Source organism: Leptodactylus fuscus, chromosome 9 (assembly GCF_031893055.1).
Source record: "Leptodactylus fuscus isolate aLepFus1 chromosome 9, aLepFus1.hap2, whole genome shotgun sequence".
In the NCBI taxonomy this organism is placed as follows: Eukaryota; Metazoa; Chordata; class Amphibia; order Anura; family Leptodactylidae; genus Leptodactylus; species Leptodactylus fuscus.
Window position 1 is genome coordinate 20,339,234 of NC_134273.1, and position 20,110 is coordinate 20,359,343.

General features: G+C 44.0%; 2 protein-coding genes across 11 annotated transcripts in view; both read right to left on the bottom strand.

Moving 5' to 3' along the window:
- The window catches only part of NEXN (nexilin F-actin binding protein), a 37,687-nt gene extending 33,109 nt beyond the window's left edge, over nt 1-4,578 (bottom strand). For 4 of the 10 annotated variants that reach the window (XM_075287044.1, XM_075287040.1, XM_075287039.1 and 1 more), the window contains exon 1: nt 4,391-4,578. The gene's annotated coding sequence lies outside the window, so the exon portion shown is untranslated. The remainder of the gene's footprint in view (nt 1-4,390) is intronic. The other 6 variants (XM_075287046.1, XM_075287043.1, XM_075287042.1 and 3 more) reach the window with 2 other exon arrangements.
- Nucleotides 4,579-11,979: 7,401 nt separating this feature from the next.
- Nucleotides 11,980-20,110, bottom strand: part of MIGA1 (mitoguardin 1) — a 29,607-nt gene continuing 21,476 nt past the window's right edge. The window contains exons 10-16 of the mRNA XM_075287114.1: nt 20,022-20,094; nt 19,409-19,495; nt 18,834-18,932; nt 18,051-18,185; nt 15,202-15,255; nt 12,745-12,861; nt 11,980-12,595 (exon numbers count right to left, since the gene is read on the bottom strand). Coding sequence (XP_075143215.1) covers nt 12,386-12,595; nt 12,745-12,861; nt 15,202-15,255; nt 18,051-18,185; nt 18,834-18,932; nt 19,409-19,495; nt 20,022-20,094 — 775 coding nt within the window. The 3' untranslated portion in view covers nt 11,980-12,385. The remainder of the gene's footprint in view (nt 12,596-12,744; nt 12,862-15,201; nt 15,256-18,050; nt 18,186-18,833; nt 18,933-19,408; nt 19,496-20,021; nt 20,095-20,110) is intronic.

A 20,110-nucleotide genomic window follows, 5' to 3' on the forward strand; every position in this document is an offset into this window, starting at 1 on the left:
ATGATTTAGGAAAACCTGCACTCGCAGGGGGTTGGACCCGATGGCCCTTGAGGTCCCTTCCAACTCTACCATAAGAATAAGAAAGAATAGCCAAACTTTAGCCACGTTGCATTCATGTTCTGGTTCCAACTTTATAAAAAAAAAATAAAAAATACAGATCCTGTTATTGGCACAAAACATAAGGTATCGGCTGCCAAGGGGAGCATGTAACACATACACGAGTCTGCATTGGGGCGTAGAATAAACATTGAAATATCAATGTATAAAAGATATGATCGTCGCCTGAATTCTCCCCAATGATTTATTTATATGCGAAAAAAAAACAAAAAAATTTGGTGCATGTCATTATTGTGAGTCTATACAAGAAGCTAAAAGTGTATAGAAGGGTCTAGAAAAAACAGAAGCTGTGGGGAGGGGGACGGGGGGTCTCAGCTGTGTGAGGCTGAAAATAGCCAAACTGTACATTGCTGCCTGTGCTGATCTACAGTCTCTCAGACAGGGCAGCGGGCCAGGACAAGCGGCAGCCAGGGCCTCCTCTCATGGGACGGCAGAGAAAAAGCGCAATTAAATTATTAACGTGGTTCAGCAGGTCTACTGGACGTATTCGATAAGCCTGGCGAGTGCCGAAAATTTACAACCCGCAGAAAACAATACAGGAACAATAAACACACATAGAATATATGGCCGTATGTAAGGCCAGGGCTACACGAGGACAAGGGCGATAGATATTGTGAGGCTTGGGCTGGTACACGGCGTCACGTTTCAGGACAAATGATTAAAAATGCGTAAAATGTGAAATATTGAGGCCAAAGACAATGTAAAAGATGGAATAATCCAACATTCTAGAATAAGATCAACCCCGACAAGGAGTTGTGGGAGAGAGCTGCAGCAAAACCATGGTCATGGATTGCCCTTGGGGAAGACAGTAAAAAAGTGACCGTGTGACTACTGCAAAAATTACGACTGACTGCGTCAGAGGGTTTGTAATACGAAGTCTATTCCCATAGTGAACAACTGGAGGCTTATTTTTTTTTTACTTTTGCAATTCCCATAGAGCCCTAAGCTTTCATTCCTGGAGTCTTCTGGGTTCATTATCTCTATAGGATTGAACAGTATGAAAGGGCTTGTACAGGATTTAGGAACTACTCCATATCTACCAAAGGGTTGGATGGGGTTTTGAGGCTCAGCATCCTCTTTAATGCAACTTAGCTGCAGTACCAGACATAACCTTTTGGTTAAGTTCTGCAAGGAGCCATGTTTTCATAATTCTGTGCAATCCCTTTAAAGAGAACTAAACTCTTAGGGTAAGTTCACATTGGGTTTTTTGGTCTGGAGCCTGAGGAGGAGGCCGCCTCAGGTTCCGGACCAAAATATGGGTAGCTGCTCTGGATTAGGCCCAAATGATTGGGCCTAGTCGGGAAGGAGTGTCTTCAAGCGGATTTGCCTCGCGACAAAGAATGAGCATGTTGCTTTCCTTTTTCCGGGAGCTGGAACAAACGGCTCCCGGAAAAAAGGACTGACCGGCTCCCATTAGCCACAAAATGGACTTAAAAAAATAGACGTTGAATCCATGAGGCCGGAATAATAGACAATAGGACTTTATTCACAATACATTAAAAAAAAAATAAAAAATGGAGACCTGTATACACCCGCTGACTTTCATTATTCAGAAAACGGTTGTGTGATGGACGTTTAAAAAACAAATATGTATATTCTTGCACGAGGCCTTATCACAAGGGTAAAGGAACATTCATAAAAATAAGATGAACACCATTTTAATAAAATATTAATGATAAATAAATTACAATTTTTAAAACATTGACGTGTAATTTGGTTTTAGAAAAAAAAACAAAAACTGCCACTTGTCAGCAGATGTCTTAACACAACAAGATGACTGGTACTTACCTTCTGAATCACCCATCTCTCCGGTGCTCAGTGTCCTCATTGGTGTTTATTGATGAGGTCATGTCGCTGGCACGCGACCACTGCGGTCAATCACTGGTCTTAGTGGTGTACTGGTAAAGATCAGTGATGGGCTGCAGACCTGTCAGCAAACACCAATGTGGGCCAACGGGATTCAGAAGGTAAGTACCACTTGGTTCTTATTTTAAAGACATCCGATACCTCTGCCCAGTTTCTTTCTGAAACCGAAAAATCACTTAATCCGGAAAAAGTGACAGTCTAAGATCTTGTCATCTAAATATAAGTCCTCTTCTATATAGCCATGTTATGAATGTATGTTGTACATATCCAAACTATGGGCCTACACTGTAACTCACAGAACGCCAGTTCTATGCCCTGTATGTTCTGTGTTTTGCCTCCTTTGCTGGCCTATAGAATACAATGGCAGAATCAGTTTTCCAATTATTCTCTCCAACTTGTCAAAAGCCAAAAATGTGACAATGCATCCTGGTAGGCAGCGAGACACAAAAATGTTCTCCCCTGTAACTTCTTTAGTGCTCCAGTACATGTAGGAAAAAGGTGTCAGAGGTGGGACGGAGTAAAAGCAAAAGTGCAAATAAGTAATAGTTATAAGCTGAATGATCGTTTAGGCCGACTGTACCCATAAACCTGCATACATAAACATAAATATTTAGCATATACCAATAATAAATATGGTGGTGGGGGTGGAGAATGTTCCAAGCATAGGTGGCGCCCCCTTCATCCTCTGGAAGACAAGAGGAGCACCAACCTTATATCATATAACAGATGCTGGGGGAGTGACAATCGATCCTCAGAGGGCAGACAGATCACCAAAAAAACATCAATGTTCATGGCTTTAATGGAGCCGCATGTTATACTGTTTCCCTTGCTCTTGCGTAGACTGCAGGTGATGGAGTTAAATAAACGGTTAATTTTACTGTCCCAGTATAAGGGGGGGCAATGACAGGAGCGGCAGCTGTCACCTGTTCTAAGAACTCATCCCATGTCCAGAGACATTGCACAGACTCTGCAGTATCTGACCCTGTCCAGCCTTGCCCTTGGCAAACTTTTGATATAAAGCCTGGAAATCTATATTCAGTATACATACGTTGCGCAATCTACGTTGCGTTAACGTGACCAGCTGTCCGCACCACATATGTAAGACCCAGCATGTGAATAGGACGACCCTGCTTATTAATAACACCGCCATACCATCTGCATTAAAACAGACCAGAGGTTCCCACCAAGGGAAAACAAATATAAATTTTGTGTTTTCTTTGGGAGTTTGTTTTATGGATTACAAATAATTGAATTTTTAACCACAAACCAAGCTCAAGTGACTAAACCCAGACAATCCAAAATTGTATACAATCTGCACAGAATTGTTACAAAGTGCACTAAAAATTTCAGAGGATAAAGACCCCATCAACATGGGCTTCAACAGGGCTGGCCCAGGGCAACAAGCAAGGTAGCACCAAAAATATTCACGTAATCCGTCATTTCCGCTCACGTAACACTGCCATACCATTACATAGCGCCAAAACAATACTGATATATACAGCCCATAGAATATCACCAAATAATATGCTGCCCGTGAATAATAAAATACCATAAAATACTGCGTCTTAATTCCCAAAATAATCACCCATAATACCAGGTAGGTCTAGTTTTCCCCGAGTGTTCATTTCCTAGACAATTGCCACCTCCTAAAATTAGTTCTTCTGGCAAAAACCCACCAGGACAATGACCCTTATCTCTTCCCCTGATAGGATCAGAAGTTGCCGATCTTTAGTCCTGTGACTTTAGTGGCAAGTTTTGGGTCAGGAACCTACACCCAGGGGGGAGAATGGCATCATTGCACTGGGCCACATGGCGGGGAAGGATTGTGGCCTATCACAGGTGTGCCATTGATCACTAGGATGCTAGTTACTGAACAGTGGCTGTCATGTACTGCATTCTGTATGTGAAATGGGTGAAACTTTTTTTTTTGTTTTTATAAAAACAAAAAGTTTGTGCCCCCACTATCTTATACCTGAGCTACCACTAATCCCGAGTCCAGTAATAAGACACTACAGTCTCTGTTCTCGTAGCCAGTGTCTGATCTACATAGAGATTGAGAAAAATTTTGCTTGCCCAAGTGCCCAAACTTGATATGGTTTCCTCTATTGGCGCTTAATACACAATAAGACAGACGAAGGCGCTGCCAGATCTCCAGAGACTTCTCAAACTTTCTCTAAGTCCATACAATTGACATTGAGGAGACCCAGACAGAAGGCGAAACGTTATCAGAAGACGTCCAAGAAGGATTCCGATCATTAATCATTTCCAAAGCTCCTTAAAATTGTGAAGAATCCTTACAGGCGGAAAATTATGAATTCTCCACCATAAGCAGGGACCCTTGGCATGCTGAGACTTTTAGTTCTAACACAAGAACCCCATGTGCCCCTGTTTGCATTAGAAGTCTTACCTTGCTCAGTGCCCTGCAGAGGGTCTAGACAAGGAAATCAGTATTCCTGGAGAGCTGTCCTGCTGCTGTGCCAGGCCGGGTACCCTGCGATGTCTGGCCCCCGGGCTGTCTTGTAGAATAGATGAACGCTACACTCTAGTCCAGTCTGAGCTCTTCTGCTCCTCTCATCAGACTGGATGCAGTTTGGCTGCTGTTACTCCCAGCCTGTGAGTTTCCATAAAAGTCCTGCTTGTCAGGTCATCTACCACATTCCAGACAATCCAAAAGCAGCTCTCAGCTGTTGAGCACTCAAATGTTCCCAGTGCGACCCCCTGCACGGGAAACCACACTTCATTCTTGAGCCATGAATGAGGAGAGAGATAAATGGGGTTCGGTCTAGAAGGAGTTAATTCTTATTCAATTTTTTTTTTTTTTTTTGCAGGATGAAGGGACGGTTGTCGAGATCTGTGGCGCTGTCACCTTAGAGGTAAGGCAGGTCTTATGGATTCTGGGTTCCTCCACGTCATAAATGAAGCTTCCTCTCAGAATCACCAATGTAGCTTAACTAGTAATTCCACGACAAACATTTATTATCATACCGCTTCATTGTCCTCAGTTATCTAATCACAAAAGACAACGAAAGCCAACGGGGCAGATTCATGATGTTTTCTGGCATACAAGGCATAAAAAGTCACAATGGTTTTTCGCCCATTGATGGTTTGTGCAATAAAATTGAGGGGTTTTTTTTGTTACTGCTGCGCCACCTTCAACATGGCAGGTATGAGGGTACGAGAATCACACTACAAACTCACTCTGCCGCAGAAAGTCGGCTTAGCTCTGCTACATCTATTATTCAGTTGTTTTGAATTCCCCATGCACACAAAGCCGCATGCATGGCGTTTGTACGGCAGCATACAGAGCCATAGGCATTCGCTGTGCCGCCATATGGTACCTACGGGTCACATCATATCTCCCCTCTTAAAAGTATTAACATGTCACATATCTCCCCTCTTAAATATTTTGCTATGTGGTACACAATGAAACATGCGGAGGTTATTTTTCATAAGAATCTATGAGAAAAAAAAAAAATCCAATTCTGTGTGTCCTACCCTGTTTCCCCGAAAATAAGACAGGTCATATATTTCAGAAGAGAATTTAATATATTTCATAATATTTTCGGGGGATGTCTTATACAGCGGCTGGAGCGCCGGCATGACTGCCGGTTGTAGGTGGTCCAGGGGGTGAAGGGGGGATGTCTTATTTGGGGGGAAACAGGGTAAGACATTATAGGTACAGTATTGGTGTCTACAGAACGCTGAGTTGTATTATGAATCCATACAAGACAATGGTGTATACAAAGCCTAACTTGTTGAATTTTGCCACAACCAATGCACTCGGGGATTGCAACTTCAGCAACAGTCTGCAAAATAGGCCCAATATGGAGAATATTTTCACATATTTTGAAGCAACGCGATGGGGCGACCAGACACTTATCCCCTGTTCTGTGAATGTGTCCATAGCCACACAACGCCTCTAATATCAACATCCAATTAGACCCTTTTACTGTCAAGTGGGTGGACCCAGCTGTCCGCTCCTGCCTAGGACCACCCACTTGACAGTAAGGAGCCCAATCATCATATTGGGTTGTGAAAAGAGCAGCAATTGCTCAGGAACGATGAGGGCTAAAGAAAAAATTCCAACTATAATGGTATCAATGGAGCCATGAATGGCCCTGTGTAATGATAGCAATGTATCAGGTGTTATTTATGTGAAGTTCTGATATAACTGTATCGGATCTTCACACATCGCGCGGTAAATACTCAGGTTCCCTACCTGTATTTAAGAGAATAGATTCATTCCAATTTTGGTAAATAATCGCAGTCCTCTTTTTACAACGTGACTTTATTTAATTACGAAAACATAGGAATATATATATACCGTATATACACGCCAACTGCATTTCTCCTCATCGGTACAAACGTTCTACAAGACAGACGTGAAAATAGAGGTGAATATATTTCATATAAACATTCAGCTGAAAACTGCAAATCTGGGTAAAAAGAGTAAAATATCAAAACAAGATCAGCTCAGAAATACAGTGTCGCTTCAGCTTTCATCTAGTTGTGCTCTGTAGTCTGCAAATATTCAATTCTGCATCTTTAATATGTTTTTTTTTAGGTTTTCATTTTTCAGCAAATTTTTACTTTACACAACACACAAAGGAATATCAGGATGGAAACTGTCAGCATGTAAGTTATCTGCTGCGGAGATCAGAATAACGCTGTGTATGGATTTTAAAGGGGCGGCCCAGGGAGACTTATTTAGCTTACGTTCTCTGGGTTTTTGCTTGTTTCGATACCAAGGGGTTTTGGGCTGGTTCCGACCGCAGGTGGTCATGTGATCAGAACCAGCACCTGGCCCTGGGGTCGCTCTGATTCCTTCGTCCTCTCCATTTTCAGTGCTATGGGGGCTGGTAGACTATAGTAAAGCCATCTCCATAGCATAGGTCACTACAGGAGGACAGGGAGGCAGATCGGGGGCTTCATGCTGGTTCTGATGACATGACCCTGGGTCGGAACCAGCAGTTAGAGCATCAGAAGAACCTGGTTACTTAAGGGGCGAATGAGAGCCATTCAGATCAAGACGTCACTTAACAGAGACCCAAAAGATCCGTCAGCAGCAACCACCATGAAATATTTAGCATTTGCTGACTACAGAGCCAATTCTCATCAAAGGTGAAGCTTTAGTGTAATGAAACCTCTTCACACGGAGAGAAATAGGATATAGAATGTCATCCATGTCATCCTAACATAACCAGGCCTCATGCATACAATCTAGTCAAGTCACAAAGAGGAGGTTGCCCCCCCCAAAATTCAACATTTTTTTTTTGTTTGAAAATAGTGATCGGATTGGCTGATCTTAGAGACACTTCCCCTTTTAATACATGAGGCCTATATAGTGCAGACATGTTATATGGAGCATATAAAGGGCAACTATCCCCAACATTAGACAACATCTGGCTGCGCTGTATTTGCCCCCTCCAGGTTCATTGGATATTCCAATTAAAATACATTCATACCCTAATAAATATATACCCTGTCCAATTCTACTCTTGGTCATATATGTCCTGGGACATCTATGTGACATTCAGTACGGGCTGCCAATAGTGCTCTCACTAGGGTTGTCACCCCCTATACGGAGTAGTACCTCAATGACTACCAATGATATCGGGGCGTGCAAGCACTCTCAGAAACACCCCAAATTTACAGAAAGACAGCCCCTTTGCCGTCCAGTTCCCAGGACATTTTGGCCAATATCATTACTGTTGGCATGCATGATGACTGTCTCTATATACACGGTCATAAATCTACACTTTCTCCAGTTTCCGGGATAGTCGCCCTTTAAGCTCACACAGCTTCAGACACAGTTCAGTAACTGAAGTACAAGACAAGGCCACGGTACGTTACCATTCACACAACAGTCTATAGATAGTAGATATACGGTAGTATTGATTGTTTAGCGACTCCATTCACACCGGTCACATAAATATTGTGCATGTAATAAATAAAAAGTGCACTCGGCTTCATACCCAGCAGTTAATACCTGGACACGGAAAATGCCTGGTTATATGTTACTCTGGCGCCTTGTCGGCAGTCAGACCGCTCTGGGCCACGCTTATAGGGCCTATAAAGTCCATCAGCATTGATAGATATCCCCATGACTATACGGATATATATACTGGCCGCCATAATATGTGCAGAAATAGTCTGCTATAATGTAGATCTCCAAAGTCCAGAGCACATCTAATAAACCACATACTATAAGAACAGTCCTGTGTGTATTGCAGATACATAACAGTCTCCTTGAAGGGCTGGACTACTGGGCACCCCCAAAATACAGTCCATATGCCCCATTATAGCCTAATAGCAATAACGTACACTGCTCGTACGTTATGGAGGCAGCCATTTTGAGGACTTTCATGACAACAGATAAAGATAACACAGTATGCATATTCAGGTGCACGCAACATGTTTAGGAACTCAATAGTTCAAACATGGTATTGTTAATAAAGTTTATTGAAACAACCACCCTGGGCCTAAATAAAGGAGTACTGAGGTCTCCGCTAACTTGCTGATCGGTGAATGACTGTGTTCTGGGCCCTCTATGATCACAAAAGTGTAGTATTTGCACCCCAGTGGTTAGAAATGTGCACCCCCGGCTCCATTCATCTTAATAGGCCTGCCAAATTACATGGGTGCGCTATCTCTGACAATCCAATCTACATAAGGCCCTTGCGAGGTTGAGATTTTCAATAAACTTTATTAACAATAAACCTTTTGCACTAATGAGATCCTGGAAGGCAAAACCAGTACAGGATGAATATTACAGCCATCCAGATTTCAGCCCTGAAAGGATCTTGTCCTCAGAGATGTATATATTTATAGCTTGTCGAATGGTTACCTTTGTTGTGCATATGTTCTACTTAAAGGGAGTGTGTCACAAAGACCCCAGCATATCACCCCAGCCCTGCAGATAGATAGGTTAGGGTCACTAGACCCCAGCATATCACCCCAGCCCTGCAGATAGATAGGTTAGGGTCACTAGACCCCAGCATATCACCCAAGCCCTGCAGATAGGTTACAAGCAGTGTTTTCCCCTTGTGAATCGCTGCCTCCATTGCAGAGATATCACCATTTTTGTCAATATGCAAATTAGCTCTTTGGAGCAACGAGGGCATTGTCATTGCTCCAAGGAGGTAAGTGGTTTAATTCAGGTGAGCCTTACCTATTTATCTGCGGGGCTGGTGGCAGACTTCCTTAAAGGGATACTATCATTGTATACCCTTTTTTTTCTGACTAACACGTAGGAATAGCCTTAAGAAAGGCTATTCTTCTCCTACTGAGTAAGCGGCCATTTTTTTGTGTCTCTGCCCGAGGCCTAGAAGATTGAAACCCAGGACAGAAGAAGACGCAGGGAGAGGGTGCTCCAGAAGAAGATGGAGGCGGCGCTGGAGAGTTCTCCCGCAGTATTGGGGACGCCCCCAGTGCTGCGAGAGAACTCATTTGCATACGGAAGAAAACCAGGATTTCTACCGAACCGCGACACGGAGAAGACATCTAAAGGTAGGAGAAGAATAGCCTTTCTTAAGGCTATTCCTACATGTTAGTCAGAAAAAAAGGGTATCCAATGATAGGATCCCTTTAATATAGGAATGGAAGTGTAACGATAATAAATGCTGCACACCCGTGATAAACAGCAGGACTCGCTGCCAGACTGTGCCATAAAGTGCAATAATCTGTGACACTATATCAACCACATACATACAAACATAGTTACATGGTATATACAACATGTAAACCAGGTCAAGGCAACCTACGGCTCTCCAACCTTCTTTAATGGACAGATCTCGGCATACTCTTGAGGCAGAATGGATGCAGGGACTTGTAGTTCAAGAAGAGCTGGAGTGCTGCGGGTTGCTTACCTTTGATGTAAACAGCAAATCTTGGTCTTATTGTCTGCGACCACCTCCCTGAGCACCAAGTAAACTGATGTCTACGAGGTGTACTATAAGCAGCCCTCATTCAAGGCCACCACATATTCCAATAGTTGGCAGGACAGAGCATAAAACACCTCGGGGCCCGCACAGTGGATGCAGCCATTTTCTGGAATGGACTGATATTCACAAGGAACCCTTAAAATGGCCACCTTCACTGTGCGAAGTGACATGGGTAGAGGAAATATAACAACAAAAATAGCTTATTATTGTAAAAAGACATTTATAACAAATTGTAATGGAGTCAGCAAAGTGCGGGATGACTAAACCATATCAGACAGAGGTACCAAGTCCAGAGGAGGTGATACAGGCAGTTTAGGAAAACCAGTAAAAGACAGGACCAAAAATATCCAGATCTTTTCTGGTGCATCTTCACACGTCAGGGAACTTGCACTTATATATGCCTAAAGTACAACTGTAGCAAATAAAATGGGTGCCAGTGCCTGTGGAAGAAACCCATCCTAGAATGTAACTACGGAAGTATACATGCTGCTTGAGACCTGCAGGGGGCAGAGTTGGAGCACCCCTGCCCTGACTACGCCCTCCAGAGGTCTCAAGGAGCACATAACCCATCCTACTTGGTCTAGGACAAGGTTATCACACACAATGTCCATTTCATTGACTACAGTTGTACTTTCCTAGGCAAAACAACCTTCTATATCTAGCTAAGGTTATTAAAGGGGTTCTTTTTAGACTGACATGCTCGGGGGAATTTAGATGCTCTACCGAGGGGTTCCAGGCTGGTTCTGACCCTGGGTCATGAGACTGGAATCAGCACCTGCGCCCTCGGTCTGTCCACCTTCTCCCGTGTTCACTGCTATGTACCTATACTATAAGGGCTGGCAGACTATAGTATAGCAACCCACATAGTACAGAAGTGACCCGGAGAAAGTGCTGGTTCTGATCACACAATCCAGGGTCAGAACTTACCCAGAACCACTAGGTAATCCATATAAACCAGTCTAAAAAGACTCCCTGGAGAAACCATTTAGGGCATGCATTAGTGCTAGTATCCTGATTTATTACTGCTATTATTATTATTATTAATAACAATACTTTTTTTTTTTTTTAAAGAAAACATTTTTTTTGCATTTTCCAGAGAACTGAACTCCTTTAAGATCAAATATTCCACCTTGATAAACTTGGGCTGCACCATCAACAAAGTGCCGAGGCAACCAAAGGGCAGAGTGTAGAGGAGCCGTTCCCCATATATTGTTATGTGGCAAAGATAACGGCCGAGGGGTGCAAAATTAAGTGCAAATAGTCCAGGAATTCTTAAGCATCAGCTCTAAGCTAAGGAACACTAAAATAAAAAAGTGGCAAACATTACATGGGTGTACAAATGTGAGTGGTAAAATACACTGACTGAATACAGTCCGGTCTCCGCTTTGCAGGTTTCCGTCTTCTGCCCGAGAAACTGGACAAGAGATGGAAACTGGCGGTCAGTTTTCGAACACATACACTAGAATTTTGCAAAGGGACCACCTGTGAGCATTTTATGCCTGTCCAAGGCGAAACCGTTTCTTTTTAACCGGACACAAAGTCGGACATGCAGGACTATGAGTCCGGTTAAAAAAACCAGGCTCGCCGCGGAGAGGCAGAAGACGCTCACGAGCAGTCACTGGCTGCAGAGTTTCCGTCTCCTGTCCAGTTTCTCAGGCAGAAGACGAAAACCCACAAAGTAGAGACCGGGCACAGGTGTGAACCGGCCCTAAGTAAAAGTTCACAAGGCACCACGACCTGCAACAAAAAAATCCATTGTGGAAATCTTCTTGTCATTCAAAAGATTACCTACTCCCACTCACTCAATGAGGGGCTCAGGTGGAATCTGCCGAGGATTGAGGCTTCTTTTTTGGCTAGTTGATTTTTATTTTAAAGTTAGCGGAAAAAGAAGTGTCTGCCTCCCATTGAAATGACTGAGAAGTGGATTCCACTGCAAAAAGTCTGCCATGTGAGCTTACAGTAAAAGAAAAGCCTACAATTTCATATGGGGAGTGTGTGTGTGTGTGTGTGTGTGGGGGGGGGGCTATTTTGGCACAGAAAATGGACTGTTTGAGTAGATTCGGCAATGCTGTTAAATGGGGAAGAACGGGATTAAGAGGAATATTCCACCACAAACATTTATGGCATTTCAATAACATGTCTTGTGTCCCCCCCCCCTTTGATAGGGTAGACATTGGGGTACATGCCCGAGCACTTTCCAGTACACGCTATGGGCAATACAGACAATCAGCTATGTCCATATCTCCTATAGAAAATAATGGATAATATCCATCTATGAGCACTCCTTCCTGTGTGCACACGGGGACACGGGACCTACATTTTTAGGATTATGGGCGAGACCAGTCATCTGGACACACTGGTGACAGTCACTTTGCGAAAGTAATAGTGAATGTAGCCCAGACTTATATATGATAACACTCTCACAATGGCTGCCGGTAGGGGTGCAGGTCACAGGCGCCTTAACTGTGATTTAGGTGACCAGTTGTAAGAGGCAGATATCTATGGGACTGGGCACAAGTGGCCTTTGTAGAGTCCGCTTCCACGTACAGCCCAAGCGACGTTGTGCGTTGATAAATATTTAGCAAAATGTCTTCCGACAAACTTTCCACGCTGGAATACCGAACCTTCTCCAAGTCAAAGATGTCTTTAAGGAAGTGCAAGATTTGATCCTATGTGTAAGGGAGACCAAAAGGAAATTAGTCAGTCTCAGGAGGGATGTCGTAGGGGAGGTAATCCAGTTTTTCCAGAGACAAAGAAAATAAGAACTTTAACCACTTAGAAAGGAAAATTCATATTTACGGTGCACATGTGCCTCTACCTTATAACAGCAGCACAGCTCATGGAGCGAGTTTTTGGGTGCAAGGAATCCCCAGGCCAAAACTGGACATATCTGTTCACCGACGGCATAAAAATGAGCAAAAAATCCATCTGGTGACTAAAAAGTAAAGAAGATAAAGTTACAGTCCTTGGAAGTAGTGATAGAAACACATTGCATTTATCTCAAACAGAATTCAGTGACTTTAGTAAAAGTTGCAGGAAGACGCACGGACACTGGTACAAAGTCACCCACAGGTAGACTGTAAACCTGTCACTGCAACACAGCAAGGAAATATTACAGCTCCTACTGGAAACAGCCTTCCTCGGACAACCCTTTAAGGACCAGTCAGGTGTAATTTGTGGCTCTCATTTCCTGCCGTCTTTGGCAGGAGTCTGGGGACATAAAATCCTTTTCAGCTGCCTCTTATTCACGACAAGATCTGAGTGTTCTTTGAGGTTCTCCGGTTACCACAATTCTGCATACAACATGGGAGACAACTGCTGTCTACACGGATTCAGTCTTGTTAACCTAAGTGCAGTAACAGGACAGGCCAGTTTACAACTCCCGAAAACTGACATAACTTTGCGTAATAGTACTTTTTGGCGCAACGGATCCAGTCACGGATACAGTTGTCGCTGTGGTCGCTATTATTCCTATTTTCCACACTAACACGCTCCCTTGGTTAGTGGAGGTAAGTACTGCTGACTTCATATCCGACCAACGCAAGAGAGGTTCACCCTGATGAAGAGCATTCCTGTGGGTGACTCCAACGAAACTCCACTTCCAGTTGCTCAGTGCATCACAAATATTGTTATAACTTTGGGTACTTTCCTTATTTTGTATTAATCACAAAGTCGCTGGGGGGTGTCAGGGGTATGGGGAACCAAAAGACCCCCTAAAACCTCCCCGTGAATAGAGCTCTGATCGCTCGTGTGATCAGTGCTCCAGTCACTTATATGGGGCTGCCAGGGCTGTAATGTCCAGCAGTGTCTGCAGCCCCACAGAAGTGAATAGAGTGCCAGTCACACATACAGGCGCTCCATTCACAAGGAGGCTTTAAGGGGGTCCTCCGGGTCACTGGGGGAACTGATAATTGAACCCATAATCCCTGTCCTGTGCATAGGGGATAACTATTCATAATGGCTTAACTCCTTTTCTGCTGAGCCATACACATAAGATATGTCTTGGCCGAAGCTGCTGCTTTTGGCTGCCCATCTGATGTTTATGGGGTCTTCTTATTCTCCTCCAAAAACGTATATTGGGGACAAGAGGGGAAATGTATATGGAGGAGCCGGAAGAGATAGCAGTAGCCTGGCCAGACGCTATCTAAAGTGTATGGCTGGCTTTAGGTGTGTACAGATTTCTGGCCTCTGGATGTACAAGAATCCTCTGGTCCTCTGACAGCAAGTAGAGACACCATTGAAACTACTAAGTATATTAGAAAGTTGGAGCCCTTTAGTTGCATAATACCGCTCTGATGGTGGTTTTTTTTGTCCATTATATTTGCAAGGTATTATACATTTATAGGCATAGCAGAGGACCTAAGCACCTCGATGGCGGCCTATTCTTACAAAATGGAGCTGTTGTATGACCATGTGAATTAGCAATAATGCCACAGCAGATGGAAAGAAGATAAAATTTAGGTTTGCTGTCCCTTTAAATAACAGTCAGCTGACAGCGGTGTTACAGTGGGGCTGATGGAGACAACAGATGGGTAGTCAGGTGACAGCTGAGAACAACAATGGTAGTAGTGACCGAGGATGGTGGTCAGCTGTGGGCAGCAGGGAGTCCGCTCACACAGGTCCTGTCCTCCTACTACACTAAGACCTAAGAAAAGTCACAGCAGTCTATTACAGTGGTCATATAAAGGTGTCAGCACGTAATAAAGACACTTAAAGAAGCCATGTCATGTTTAGGACTCACTGATTGATTCTCAATTAAAGGGATCCTATCATTGGATACAAGCCCACGGCCACAAGAAAATGGCCGCTTACACAGCTTACTGTGTAAGCGGTCATTTCGTTATGGCCGCGGGCATGCGCAGTTGGCTCTGCCCGAGGACAGATGGCAGAGCCGACTGCGCATGCCTAGAAGATTGAAACCCAAGTCGGAAGAAGACATAGGGAGAGGGCAGTCCAGAAAAAGATAGAGGCGTCGCTGGAGAGTTCTGTCGCAGCATTGGCGACGCCCCCAGTGCTGTTTGAGTGCTGCGGACCGCCCCCAGTGCTGCTAGAGAACTCATTTGCATACCGAAGAAAACCCTGATTTGTACCGAACGGTGAAGACACCTAAGTGTAGGAGAAGAATAGCCTTTCTTAAGGCTATTCCTAGGTGTTAGTCAGAAAAAAAAGGGTATCCAATGATAAGATCCCTTTAAGTTCAATGGTCCTTCCCAACAATGGCAGCGAGAAGAACTACACATGTCCCAGAAGCATCGCTCATGAAACGGCCACTTACCTTCATCTGTTGTTTCTTCTGCTTGAGAACTGACCAACAGCTGGAGGTGACAGCCTGGGGACAAAAAGAGCGACACATGCAACGGAGCGCAACAACTGAAGAAACAACAAAACTAAATATACACAAGGAATAATGAAAAGACAAACTAGTAAAAAGTGGAGAAAAAGAGAAGAAAACACCCAAGACAGATCTATCTACAGTATAGTACACTGCCTTATATCCAGATAATGAGTCTGTATATTCCAGATAAGATATCTCACAGTTCATGAAAAAGATCTCTATGACTCTATCTATCTATCTATCTATCTATCTATCTATCTATCTATCTATCTATCTATCTATCTATCTATCTATCTATCATATATGGGTTCCTCCCAACTCTCCCTTACTATTAATGTCACGGGAGATTTGGATTGGACAACTGGAATTCAACTACCTGACCCTTTTGTTCTTGCAAAAATTAAGTGGTGTCAGAGTTGTCGGGACGCAGCCTCGTCCCCTCTACCATTCAGTGCATTCAGTCTAAGTGTGCATGTGTATGTAAGACAAAGGTCCAGTAAATGGCTATCTTAACCTTAAAAATTGAGACACCTGATGGAACGTGCTGAGTTCACATAATACAATCACATGACTGCATCATCGGCGCGTGCGGGCGTCACACACCAATCACAAAAACCTGCCGCAGTGCTCGGGTGCTCCTGTAAGTTGTGGCTGTAGTGGTCAGGGCAGGGCTGCAACTTGTCAAGTGTGAATAATCTTTTTAAGGGTGTGGGAAATCCCAACAGTAAGGCAGTGCGGAAACCAAAATTTTCACTGCTTCTGTGTAAGCAGAATTTGTTCACAGGGGTTGTCACAATGCAGCTTCTGTGACTGCTCCAAGAAAACAATGTCTGCTGTCACCGGTGTTTCCTGAAGACTTGTCAGTGGGAAATTCCAATAATGACATTATAACAGGCAATTGCTCATCATGCAATTCCCTAATAGGTGTGAAAGGCTTGGGGCAGGAGGTCCCCTTTAAGTGGAGTCAGGCTGGGAAGGAATGAGAGCTGCAGATAATTGAAGACACTGGTCTGGCTCTCGGCAGATGTCTCTATGGTGCTCGCTCTCCGCCTGGATGTTTTGCTGCTTCTGTTGTGCGGAGTTCTGTGCCAAATGGAGCGCATTAGAAGATCATTCCAATGGAAAATAGAGGAATGTGGAGGAAGCCATACGATACGTTTTTTTTTTTTTCCTGAAAGTTTCTAATGCCAAACATGAAATAGTTTAGTCAGGCTCAGTAATTTGCCCAAATATGGACTCAAAAGAGTAATGTAAGGATAGAGAGGGCAGATACGTTATTGTTAGCAGCACAAAGCCATGTCCCTGCTCCGGCGATCGCTCCCAAGTCTTGTACAGATTGCAATAATAATTACAATCCGGCACATGGCGGCAGTGAGGCCCAGATTCCTTCCTGCTGTTGTATACAAATAATACCGCAGGGATCAGTGGGGATTGCACTGCATAGTTTGGGGTTTATGTGCTGCCGGGGGAGGGGGGTGTTTTTACTTGGGATTTATTACTATTATTATTTGTTGCAGGAAAAGAGTGTCCGGGCTGATCATTGGCGGACATACCATTGGTGCAGCTGCACCCGGTAGGTTAGGGGGACCTATCACCTTGGCAAATATAGCAAAAAACAATGACAAGTCATTGGAAAAAACATTTTTCATTGTTTTTCGTTGTCTTCTGTGATATTGCTCTGCAGCAGTTTCACCAACTGCAGAAGTTGGGGGTTAACTCCGCTCCATGTGTACGTGAATGTACCCCAACAGAAAAACTGCCCTAGCCACAGCAACCAGCTAACGCCAAATACACAAAGGATCAGAACAATGGCCTGTAAAACTAATATAACAGACGTAGATGGAGCACATCCTATCTGCATTGGTCATCAATCACGGTAATGTAAAAAACAAGATGGAGACCTTTTTCTTGTTATTTTTTTTAGATACATGTAGGACTTTATCTTCTATCTTAAAAGAAAACGGACAAGACAGACTGAAGCTTCATTGTAGTGAATGACGACAGATGTAGAACATGCTCCATCTGCATCCGTCATTGTATTAGTTTTTCAATCCGTTGTTCTGATTCAATAATGGATCAGAGCATGGTAGCTCAGTGGTTAGCACTGCAGCCTTGCAGCGCTGGAGTCCTGGGTTTGAATCCTGCCAGGAACAACATCTGCAAGGAGTTTGTAGGTTCTCCCCATGTTTGCGTGGATTTCCTCCCATTCTACAAAGAAATACTGATAGGGAAAAAAATGTACATTGTGATCCCTAGTCACTGCTATGGGACTGCAATCTCCTGCTGTGGTAGGGGAGAAGTGTTTGGAATGGACGACCCCTTTATCAACCTTTCTCACATTGTGTTCATGTTAACAGAGGTAAAATGTCTCTCTCTGGGGTACGTTGTACTATTGGGGTCTCTCCAGTACTTATATCCTGGGTATATCGGGGGCAGGTTCCCTTTAACAGAGGCCCATCTAGTACAATGGACAACTTAGTGTTTCCAGTATGCTCTATAGGGCCTGCACATGTATCCCCAACTGAAAGGAGGTGGGGGGAAGGGTCCAGCTACAAAAGAACTACAAGTCCCAGTATGCAGACTGTTTCCACAGAAGCTTATTTCGCTATCAGCCCGCTCTGCTCTAGGTCAGACGTTGCGCTGACAGCTCGCTGCCAGATCTGTTAAAGCATAGCCCAGATATGTCAGCTCTTTATCTGCAGCCACCTCCATACTTGGACTGACAAGGCTGCTATCAGTAATGGTCTGCAGACACCGCTCGCCGCCTCCTATAAATAGCCAATACTCACGGTTTCTTTGAAGGAGGAGTTTAACCAGCGGTTCTTTACAACATTCTGGATCGATAATGGCGGATTCTCCAAATCTTCTAAAGAGTCCATCACAATGAAGTCCAAGAAGATATCGTAAAAATTCATATTCTTCACCTACATGGTGGACAATGTGGTTATCATCACCTGGAACACCATGGCCATGTACTTATTTCTGATAATCTAGAATTGTGTAACATCGAATACTATAGACTATCCTGAAGAGTCATTTATATTTGCTCCAGGTGCTTGTCTGATAATCCGGAATATTTCATAGCCCCGCACATGTTGTAGTCTGTGTGTACTGGAGCAAAGAGCACTCGTCATGCTGAAGCTGTCATAACCTGCCCCGATGGCCAAAATCATTAAATGGGTTGTGCTGTAAAGGACACAACCTTTATCCACAGGATCGGGGGATAAGTGTCTGATAGTCGCGGGCCCGACTGCTGAGTCCCCCAGTGATGAGGAAAAATCTCCTTGTGAATGGAGTACCAGTGCACTTGTGTGACTAACACTCCATTCAATTGGGCCTACAGCCCAATAGAAGTGAATGGAGCCCTGGTCATACTCCATTCACAAGGAAGCTTTAAGAGGACTCTGGTTCCCCCGTTCTCCTCATCGCTGGGGCACCCAGCGGTCACTAAGCAATCCTATGGATAGGGGATAAGTCTCCTTAACTGCACAACCCCTTTAAGGCTATGATGACCTGCTCCTATGGCTAGCATCAGTGTAATATGATCATTTGTTTACAGGTCCAGGACTTACCCCTCGTCCAAGCAGCTCATTTTCCATGATGGACCAAGAATCTGGATTGTTCAGAAAGTCCATCATCTCAGAATAAGCGGCTTCAAACTTCCTCGGATTCTACAAATCACATCAGAGCACTGAATACACATGTTACATCTCCAGAGTTGGCCTCTGGATCAGAAATACTAAGCACTGGACTAAGGGAGTCTGTCAATAGGCAACTCGATATCAAACCAGCCACAGTGCAATGTAGGAGACCCTTTCCATGAAATGCAAATGAGGCTCAAGTGCAATGGGGGCGTATCAGAGACTACATTGCTCTGGCATAACTTTTACCTTATTTACATATTTCTAAAGACTTTTTAAAGGAAATTGAGAACATACAGAACTGAAGGTATGATAGAGCTCAGTGTAATGTCCTCTACAATGACTCCTAATTTATAGGATGAATTTAAAAAAAAAATGACAATAACAAGTGACATAAGAAATGAGGCACCAAAAGCCTCAGGCCTCACTACGTGGAGGTATATACAGGTGTATTAAATAACATGTAGATGAGCATGCTTGCCTCCATTGAGACCATGACAACATACCTTTTTAGCCTTGATAATCACAGATGATAAGACTTTTCTACCAACGTCCATCAAAAAGTCTCTGTTTTCAGCTTTTGAAAGTATCATCTGCAAAAGGAAATGGCATGGTGATCGGATCAGACCAGCAGGGATCCATGGTGGCCAGATCAGACCGGCAGGAAGCCATGGTGGCCAGATCAGACCGGCAGGGAGCCATGGTGGCCCGATCCCCTCTAGATCAGCCCAGGCCCCTGCTTGTCCATAGACAAATCACTGCTTCCCACTAGATCAATACAAACCTCTCCTAAAATACTCTGTGCTGCTGTAGACAAACATACTACCGCCTCCTATCACATGAGCGCACACCTCTTCTGAATTACCTGGTGCTGCCGAGATAAATTGACAGGTTACTGCCTGCAACACCATGAGCACAGGTCTGATCGATCAGCACACTGTTCACTGAAATACTCTGTTCTGCTACAGATACATAGACCAGCTGCTGCCTCCCACAAGATCTGCACACTCCTCCGCTGCTAACATCTTCAAGTTGCAGAGTGTATGTGAAGAAAAACTATCACATTCTTCAGACATCCATTAACCCTACATCAACTTACAAAGCTGGACAATAGTTTACCTGGAAAGCCTGGCGAATGCAGTGAAGCTTCGCAAGAAAATCGCTGTCGCCTCCGCACTCCAGCAAGTCGGTCCTACAGAAGCCATATA